The 10,580-nt window shown below is 38.4% G+C and overlaps 1 protein-coding gene across 3 annotated transcripts in view; it reads right to left on the reverse strand.

Moving 5' to 3' along the window:
• The window catches only part of Arhgef12 (Rho guanine nucleotide exchange factor 12), a 135,897-nt gene that overhangs the window by 49,742 nt on the left and 75,575 nt on the right, over positions 1-10,580 (reverse strand). For 2 of the 3 annotated variants that reach the window (XM_050120064.1, XM_050120063.1), the window contains 6 exons: positions 8,511-8,609; positions 7,677-7,726; positions 4,650-4,707; positions 2,301-2,479; positions 1,028-1,105; positions 731-850 (listed from right to left, as the gene is read on the reverse strand). In XM_050120064.1, the coding sequence (XP_049976021.1) occupies positions 731-850; positions 1,028-1,105; positions 2,301-2,479; positions 4,650-4,707; positions 7,677-7,726; positions 8,511-8,609 (584 nt within the window). The remainder of the gene's footprint in view (positions 1-730; positions 851-1,027; positions 1,106-2,300; positions 2,480-4,649; positions 4,708-7,676; positions 7,727-8,510; positions 8,610-10,580) is intronic. The other variant, XM_050120065.1, reaches the window with a different exon arrangement.

Raw genomic sequence — 10,580 nt, forward strand, 5'->3', positions numbered from 1 at the left:
CCTAGGCCACACAGCCAAGTGTGAGGCTAGTCAGGACAATACAGTAAGACCCTGCATCCATAAAGAAAAACAAAGAATATAAACATGGCTAGTTATGATAAGAGCACATCAGTAATCCCAGCATTTGGAAGAATAAGGCAGGAAGGACTATAAAAGTTATATCCTGCCTATAAAAAAACACTACAAAGCAGTGGTGGTTCATGCCTTTAATCCCAACACTCAGGAGGCAGAGGCAGGAGGATCTCTGTGAGTTTGATCTATAGAGCTAGTTCTAAGACAGCCAAGGCTACACAAAGAAGCCCTGTCTCGAATAACCAAATAGACTGGATGGATGGATGGATGGATGGATGGATGGATGGATGGATGGATGGATGGACGGACAGACGGACGGACAGATGGATCTCACATCCCTACGTAAAAACATATCAGTTTTCATTGTGACAAGGTAAACTACAGAAATGCAACTATTTTCAACTACATTTTTGTTTTGTCACATCAAAGCAAAAGTACTCAACCCTTTCTTAAAATTACAATGGAATAAAAGCAAGTAAACAATCACAAGTCCACATTTATTTTCGTTAATCATTGGGTCCATAACATCCTACATAGAACATCCTGTTATTCTAAGCTGGAAAAATAACTTTAAAAGGCAATTATGAAATTCTCTGACACATTCCCAGAAAAAAAAATTCCTATAAACACTAGGCAGAACTTCCAGTAATGCCACTACCTGAGTAGAGCCAGTGGCTTTGGATAGCTGCTCCTGCAGCTGAGAAATGTGCTTCTTGGTCTCCTGGATCTCCTTGAGCAATCTTGGGGTACCTGTTCGGTTGTATTCTTCCTGCAGTGACTGAAAATTATAAAGATATTTTAGAAATTAATTACTTAAGTCATGAAAATAGAGAAGGCCACTGCTAGCATAGCAGTTGGTGGAACCAGTACAATCTTTTTGACTGAAAATGGAAAACAACAATTCTACAAACACTCAGTTTCCTTGGCCGGAAAAGAATACATTCTAACTCCGTACCTGCAGCCGCTCCTGTTCTTTCTGTAACATTTTCCTCAGAATCTCTACTTTCTGGTTATGAACCACATTGTTTTCCTCCTATAAAAGGATAAGAATACAATACAAGGGAAATGAGGCTAAAATTGAAGGACAAGAAAGATGGTGTTCTGTGTCAGCTACAACCCTCAGTGTTCTTTAGGATTTTCTTACTCCTGGCACTTATGAATGAAGATGGCTCATTTCATTAAGAGACACAGTAGAGGCAGTTCTACCTTTTCATTTTGCCTTTACTAGACTATGTTCAAGAGAATATTAAATGTGGGTATTGGCTGGAGAACTGGATTTACAGAAGTACAAATCTGTTATTGCTACTTCTCTCCAGTGAGGCATTACTATCAATCCCCAGGACTGGTTCTAGTTTCCAGTCTAGCCTGCCCAAACTCTGAGACAACTCCAAATTCATTGCTCCTTGTTTTACAAATTCCTGTGTCTCCTGATAATCCTGCTATAATCACATCACTCTCCCATTCACAACAGTGTTGAATGGATTCGCACTGCTTACTCAGTAAATTGTGAACTTGCTCAGCAACTGCAAATGCATAGGTGACCTCCTTTTGATAAGCCATCTCCCACCATGCACCTCCTTAACCGGCACAAGCTAAACAAAAGTCTTGCTTTTCTGACAGTACTGATATTTTCCTGGCTCTCCAGCTAGGTTTATTCTGTGTCCTCCACTTCCTCTCCATGGTCACCACTGTTAGCCATTACAAAAGGCTAAATTCAAACACATTTATTCTATGAAGATCTTTATCACAACTGGATACCCTTTGTCCTCACACAAACTAGCATTTTTCTCTTATGCCTACATTCTGTCTCTTTTGGTTACTTAGAGTCTTAACCACAGTCAGTAAAGATTTATTAAACATCTCCAATATGTCAAGCAGTATTTCAGGCATTAGGGACACAATAGTAAACAAAATAAACAAACTTCTATCTTTATAAAGCATATACTGTAAGATATCTAAAGTGTTTGAATATAACCTAAAAAATATAATCATATATTTGTGAATAATACATTGTTTTGTACATGGCAGATGTCTAATTTAGATGTTCAACTAAATCTGCTATAACAACAAATATTCCAAATAACAATGTAGCTTCTATATTAAGCAGGTATTTCTTAGATTCTTGAATGGAAGCTTGCTAATCAATTTAATGCATCAAAATTCTTCATATAACAGCAAAGGCATCTTTATTTAATTCAGCATGTACGGAGATGACGTTCTGGTCTTACCCCCATGAGCACAGGACTAGTAATTCTTTCCATATTCCCAGCTGCTCCAGGGGAATGAGGGGATGCCATAATGGGAGACATATGTCCAATGACTGAGGGTTCTACTTCAGAATCAGCAAGTGGAATCTGGGGCGACCCAGGTGGGCGTCCCTGGACAGTGAGAGCTACATAGGAACCAGCTGGAGGTGGGGAGGTGGGAGAAAAAGAAGAAAAGGAAAAATAACAGTGTTGAGAATCTTTTTAAAACTTTTTCCATTCTTTTTTTCTTTAACTGGGGTAGTGGGGATTGTACCAAGGGAATGTATGCTAATCATCAGCTTAGACTTACCCCTAAGCTAAATCTGTACCCTTTCAAAATACTTTTTATCTCGAGAGAGCCTCACTGAGTTGCCAAGACTAACCTTGAACTCATTCTGCAGCAAGGCATCCTTTGAACTTGTCGAGCTCTTGCCTCAGCCTCCTATACGCTGGCATCACAACTGTGCACCACAATGGCCAACAAGTATACCTTGCAAGGCTTTCAGCCTTATGCTCTCTGTGAAAGTCATTCATTCCATCTTACTAGCCCATATGCTTACCTCGCTTCAGCTCTTTCTAGCCTTCTTTAACTAGTTCAAAGAAATCAGAATTCAATCACTCTGATAATGTTTGAAATGCACATTAAAAAGTAGGCCACAAGATAGCTCATTAGTATAAGTGTGGTTCCCAGGGTTACTTAAATGAGGCAAACAGCCAGGATACAGTCTTTAAAAGAGATCACCATTAGAGCTGGTGATATAGTTAAGTTTGCAGAGTGCTTGCCTACCATGCGTTATCCTTGGGTTCCAACCCTGCCAGTGTAAAACTAGTTATGAGGTTTATGCTTATATATTGGCACTAGGAAGGTAAAGACAGTAGTATCAGAATTTCAAGGTCAGTCTTGGCTATACAGTGGGCTCAAGGCCAGCCTAGGCTACATAAGACTCTGTCCAAATATCCAATCCTATCCACATTCCCCAAAAAAGGCCTTTTAAAAAAAAATCCAGTTGTTTTTAAAAAGAACTCAGATAGCTGACTAAGCTGGACATGGTAAACACATGTAATTACATCTCTGAAGAAGCTGAGACAGGAAGGCTCAAGTTCAAATGTCAGCCTGGGCTATCTAGCAAGTACTAGTCAAGCCTTACCTATACAGTATAACTCAGTTCACTGAATTTATTCCAAAAAACATCTGTCTACTCAGTGATAACAATTAAATAATTCTGGTTGGCCATAAATAACTAGTGTACTTACTAAGAAATTATCTGACATAATCACACATTCTTTTTCTATTACATGCCATTTATTTTCAGCTTTCTCTTTGAACTCTTATTTTTCCTTAAAAACATGACAAACACCCAATACCCAAGCCAGATCAGAACAAAGAAAACAGGGTTGTTAGGATTGTGAGATTTGTGTCTTCTTTCTCTACTGCTGCTGCAACAGTTATGATGTCACTGGTGGAAAGAATGAATCTGGGGCTTCCAGTGTACAGCATGTCATTCAGACCACTCAGTTCCAATAACCCAAGTCCCACCCCATCACATCCACTTATAAGCAAAACTCACAAAACCACTGAACCTTCTCTTGAACCTGTAAATACAGAGAAACTGCAGCCCAAATGCTGGAGCTTGACCTGCCTCCCTATCAGCTCAGAGAAACACCAACCACTTAGAATCCACATTACATGAGTGCTGCCAGTTGCTAATGGAAGTACGTGAAGGTAGGACATAACTTTGCACTTCACCAAAAGATTTTCTTGAATGACACAATAATTTACTGATCTGAGGTAAGGTACTACATAATTTCTAAAGTTCTTCAGGGTATTCTATCTGATTCTCAACCTCCTTGCTGTCAGGTGATTCATATATGCCTTTCAAATACATGTCAACAGGAAGTTGACACATATAATCACTAGCTGGGTAGTGGTAGTACACACCTTTAATCACAGCATTCAGGAGGCAGAGGCAGGTAGAACTCTGTGAAACTGGTCTACAGAGTAAGTTCCAGGACAGTCAAGGCTACACAGTGAAACCTTGTCTCGAAAACCCAAAAGAAAAAAAAATATACTAGTAAGTTTTTACTTAGACCTTCCAATGTGTGTATATGGGGAAGGGAGTAAAAACCACCAGTCATGAAGCTAAATCTAGTTTACAGACAGTTTTGTCAAATGAAGCTTTATTAGAACCTATGCTACAACAACAAGTTCCAGTAGTCACTATGTAGTTCACAAAGCCTAAAATATTTGCTATTTGGCCAGTGCCAGAAAAATGCTTGGTGACCCTTTTAAGAGTTTGAGAAAACAATTAAAAAGAAATAACATTCACCTACATCTGATTAGTTTCACCACCTCCAGATGGTTTGAATGAGTCACCAGAGTCCCATTCACCTGTGAGAAAATGAAAAGGTATGTGTCAGACAGATCTGATTAAAACAATAGCTATATAGTGACTTTAGGAATTACTGTGGACTAATTATAATAAACATTTGATCCAAATTAATTTTTAACACTATATATTCAGCAACAAAATGAACTTGAAACAAAACAAGACCTTCATTTAAAGGTGGTGGTACATCCAACCTGTGGCCACCTGGCTACATGCATCTTAGGATAGTTAGGAAGGCAAGCCAATACATTTACAGATGACAATATCATATTGCAATGTAAAAGAGGTGAACATCCATAATTTAAACAAAGTTTCAACTTAGTCAAAATGATAAATACAAAATATACTTGAAAAAAGGTTTACAAATTCTTCACAATAGGACTAGAGAGAGATGGCTTGGAGTTTAAGAAAACTATATCGCTCTTCCAGAGGACCCAGGTTCAATTCCTGGCACCCACATGGTAGACCACAATTATCTGTAACACCAATACCAGGGAATACATCCAAAGCCCTCTTCAGATCTCCATGGGCATCAGGCTCCAGTGTGGTGTACAGCATACAGGAAGGGCAAAATATCCATATATTTTTTTTTTAAAAATTTAAGTTAAAAAAAGCCAACAACAACAAAACCTTCACAGATTTGTTGACATACTCCAAGTCAAAAAGATGTCTTTAGGGCTGGGGATGTAGCTCAGTTGGCAGAGTGTTTGCTTAACATGCATGAAATCCTGGGTCCTATTCACAAGACTATATAAACTGGGCACTGGTGGTACATGACTGTCATTCCAGCACAGGGGAGGAAGAGACAGAGAATCACCTACATAGTATTAGGCCAGACTAACCTATACAACAAGAATCTATCAACAAAAATTTTATTTGCTTTTAATTATTAACAGTTGAATGATTTTTCAAAATTATAATTAAAAAAAGTACAAATTATGTAACAACACTCAATTTACTTTTTTCCAAATACAATGTAATCTTTATAAAGAAACTTAATTTTCAGACAAATTGGGTATAAAAATGCTATCCAAGGTCTCCATTAAATGACACAGTGTCAGACACTTACAGTCCTAGTTTTGGGGAGATGGGACAAGCCCTGAACCTTGCTGGCTAGGCCGCCTAGTCTAATAGGCAAGCTCCAGACCAATGAATGAGCCTGTCTAAAATTCAGGTTAACAGCAACCTGAGTAACACCACTAGAAGTTGTCCTCTGGCTTCTACACACACATGTATGTGTACATGTACATACATATATGTACAACATATACACAATACAGACACAAGGGAAAAAAATATAACAGTATGCTCATCATGTCTCCCGGAGGTGTTGCTGCTAACTACAACATTAACATCTGAGATAAGCTTGCAAATATGGGATGCTCCGCTTTTCTTCTACCATACCGTCATCTCTCAGCACTGATACTGGAACCTTCTTAAACCCGTCTTCCAACTGTTGTTATTCTTTGAGAAGACTTACTATCACATGGCTATGAACTCCCGATCCTTCTGCCTCGTCCCAAGCACTGGAATTGCAGTGTTAGGGCCAGGCCACTTTAATCTAGCCTTTCTTAAAGCCATGGGTCTTCTGCTCTATCCTCAGTTCATGCACACTTAGGCTGTGGGTTACTGACAAGTTTTCAGTGTGTAACAAATCTCATGGAGTCCATCTGTACACAAATTTCCTTCGATATATCTAAAAATAACTGGCTGATCAAAAGTTGTACATTTAAAAATTTTAATACATATTTACAAATTTCTACCAAACAGATTTTACCTAGCTGATGCTGAGACCTATGAAAGAAGCCATTCTACTGTATCTATTATATGCCAAGTGTGAATCATTAATCATTAAACAATGATAGTGAAATAATTTTTCATATCATTTTAATTTCTCTTTCACTTATCAATTCTACTGACCATATTTCATGAAAATGCCATTTACCTCAATTACTCTGAAGAATTGTCTGATAAAATTATTTGCTAATTTTTCTATCAGAATTATTATTTTATTAATAATTTATTCATTTTATTTTTTTTTTCGAGATAGGGCCTGTAGTCTAAAAACCTGCTAGGTAGATCAGGCTGGCCTTAAATTTGTAAGTATCCTCCCACCTCTGTTTTCCCAGAGTTTGGATTACAGATGTGCCCCACCAAGTAAGTTTATTTTTTGTAATTAAAAGGTACTCTTGGGCCAGGAAAACAGCACAGTAGGTAAGATGCTTGCTGCACAGGTTTGGAACCCTAGGCTCCATGAAAAATCTTAGTGTGGCTTCCCAGACCTCTATGCCACGCAGAAGAAAAGGTTTGGGAAGAAGTACAAGAAGTAGAAACAGAAGGATTTCTGGGAATTCATCACTGTAAGCCAGCAGAGGTGGGGGCACAATGGGCAACAAGTTCAGTGAGAGACTCTGTTAGGAAATAAGGCAGGCATTGCTAGAGGAGGACTCCTCTGATCTTCACACATGTGCATATACATATACCTGCAACATGTGGACCTACATGCATATACCATGCACACACACAAGTGCTCTTGTTCAGCAGGTAAAATGCTTGGCTAGCAGGCTTCAGCTACTCCTGCATTTTTACTTTTTGTTCTTGGTCTGGAGCTGGAGATCAAACCAGGACTGGAGTATGCTAGGACTCTATACCAGCCCTCTTTAAAAAGCTCATCTGCAACAATCATCAATTCGCAACAAACAACACACCAGCACAATCCTATTTGTATGAGTACTTCTTGCTAACAGATTAATTTGGACAGAACTGAGTTTTAAAAGGTGAACTTCCTACTCAAGAACAAATAAGATTCCGTATATACAAGCCTTTTGTCGTGCCTTTAAGTAAACAGTGATATTAACTTTAAAACAAATGAAATAGAGAGCTGGTTTTATAAAATCTAGATAGAAAAAGGAACAGAGACGATGTACGTTATGCAATCATATCATGAGTTCCACAGTAGACGTCACTTTACCTTGATGATTCGGTCGCCTGTTTGTACTCCAGCCCGCATGGCTGCTCCATCTGTGGAAGAAATGAATTGTTTAACATGCCATTCACTGATAAGCTTTCTTGAAAGAGAAGTAATGTAACAACAATTAAAACACGGGCTGTAAAGTATAGCAGACTTGGGTTCAAATCCTCCTCCTACCACCCAGTGCTGTGTGAATGAAACTTGTTTTATGATTTTTTTTACTTGAAAACTCAATATTATCTATAAAGTGTTATCACCTTTAATACAATATAATCTACCTGAAATCACAGCACCCAAAACAAAACAATCCAATGTATTATAATAACAAAAGATATGACTACCATTTGGAAGAAACATCCATATGTCTTTATTTCTATTAAAGTATTACTTTAATGCTACAAAGAAATCAAGTTGTAGAAATGCCTGTTAAGTGATGACATGTAAAACATCATGACCAAGAAATCATGTGGTTTCTATAGCTACAGAAGAACTGTTTTCTTTCTATAAAGTCACCTGAGGCAAATCAATTCTATAACCCCAAAGACAAATATAGCACAAAGGTCCACATCCTGCAGTATGTGTAAGTCTACTCTGAGCAAGAGACATCATTTAAGCTTTGTTATGCTACCCTGTTTGCTTTCAAACAAAAAAGAACCTGGTTTTTGTTTATGAGACAGAGTCTCACTATGCAGCCCGGGCTAGCCTGGAACTCACTATATCTATCGGGCTGTCTGAGTAATCAGAGATCCCCCTGCCTCTGCTTTCTGAGTGCAAAGATTAAAGGCAATGTGCAATCATGCCGAGAAACAAAACTATTTTTTTTAAATGTCTTGCCTTCTTTGACAGATTGTACGAAGACTGGATTGTCTCCACTGACTGTCAGCCCAAATCCATTGTCGTCTTTCTGGATGATCACACAGCGTTGAACAAGGCCTGCAGAACAACCACACAGTAAAGGAAGGAGGAAAAAAAAAAAAAAGAATGAAAGACAAAGATGAACTATTCTCTACCTGGAGAAATAAAGGGTAACTCATAAAGCCCCTATGAACACTAATCCCATAAAACAAATGTAAAAACATTACAAAGAACAATGGGTACCAGTGACAATGGAGAACAGTGTGGACTATCAAGGACAAGGTACAACAAACTGAAACGGATGGATTTTTAGAGATGGGACAATTAAAAGGAAAGGCAATTCACAGCTATGCTATTAATATATAATAGAAATTCTTCCCCCTGGCTCTGTGCTTAAAGAGCAACGTACTAACCCCCTCCCTCCCCCCCCAAAAAAAACAAAAACAAAAACAAAAAAAAAACCAAATAGGCTTGTTGGTTAGGAATATCATAGGGAAAATTTCAGAGAAATCCAATCTTAATCTCATAAAAATATACTGAAGAAATGACTGTACAAAGACAGGAGGTGTGTGCGGAATACCTGCAGCTATTCTCCCAGGGGCTACGGGAAGGGGAAGAACAAGAGGAAAGCACACACGGAAGTACCTGCGAACTCAGCTATTTCATCTCCAGCACATACTTAGCTAGTTCCTTCTATCTAAATAAGAAACCAACACCAAGGCAAGATAAGAGAAATAGGAACCCTGCAGGCTGGATAGAGGGCTCATGGTTAAGAGCACTTGCTGCTCTTCCCAGAACTATTGTCAAGAGGCTCACAAAGGCCTGTAACCCCAGTTCCAGGGACCTAATACCTTCTTCTCACCTTCATGGGATACCCACACATATGTCACCTATACTTACACAGACATATGCACATATATACAAAAGAAAAGAAAAAATATTTTTTAAAAAGAGAAAATGGAACTCAACCAAAAAGAATAATGAAGACCCTTAACTCTAGGGTAGCCTGAGACTTAATGTATGCTTTCAGTTTCACAGACATAGAGCAATTCATCCAAAGCCAAAGTATATGACATATAAAATAACACAAAAATGATGGTCAGAAAACCAAAGCTTCTCATAAAGAGTTTACAAATAATCTTTAGTAAGTCTAACTAATGTATAAAAGATATGTGAACGATTGTATAATAATGACATAATCTTGTCATTTATACTTTCTGATGAGTCTGACTATGTAAGACACTAAACAGACCAAACCAAAAAGTGGAGAAAGCAAATCTCCACAGAAGGCATGAACCTGAGCACGCACCTCACACAAATCTACTGTTAAACTCCAAGGGCTGAGGACTCGTGGAATTGCTCTTCCTGCTTAAATCCTTGAGCTTAAATCAGAAAGGGATGGGGTCATCACAATAATGGGCCAAAGGCCTAAATCAAAACTTGAGCACTGGCCTGGTGGCACACACCTTTCATCTAGCCTCTCTCTGGAAGCAGAAGCAGAAAATCTAGTGAGTTTCAAGACCAGCCTGGTTGGGCTACATAGTAAATTCCAAGTCTTCTAAAAAAAAAAAAAAAAAAAAAAAAGACAGTGGTTCACAACCTTCCTAATGCTTCAACCCTTTCATACAGTTCTTCATGTTGTGGTGACCTCCAACTACAAAATTATTTCATTGCTACTTCACAATTGTAATTGTGCTACTGCTACGAATCGTAATGTAAACATCTGATATGCAGAATATCTGATATACAACCCCACATGTTGAGAACTGCTGCCTTAGGAGGTAAGCACAAATTTCATTAGACACAAAATGTATCATCAAAGAAAAAAACTTATAACAAAGCTGTAGCAATGAAAAGGTAAGCCATACACAATGGAGTATAAAATCTAGTAAAAGTCAGGTAGTGGTGGTGCATGCCTTTAATCCCAGCACTGGCAGCAGAACCAAGCTGATCTCTGAATTCATGGATAGCCAAGAATACACAGAGAAACTCCACAGAAAGAGAGAGAGAGAGAGAGAGAGAGAGAGAGAGAGAGAGAGAGAGAGAGAG

Source organism: Alexandromys fortis, unplaced genomic scaffold (genome assembly GCF_014885135.2).
Source record: "Alexandromys fortis isolate MF-2015 unplaced genomic scaffold, M_Fortis_MF-2015_v1.1 scaffold_190, whole genome shotgun sequence".
NCBI lineage: Eukaryota > Metazoa > Chordata > Mammalia > Rodentia > Cricetidae > Alexandromys > Alexandromys fortis.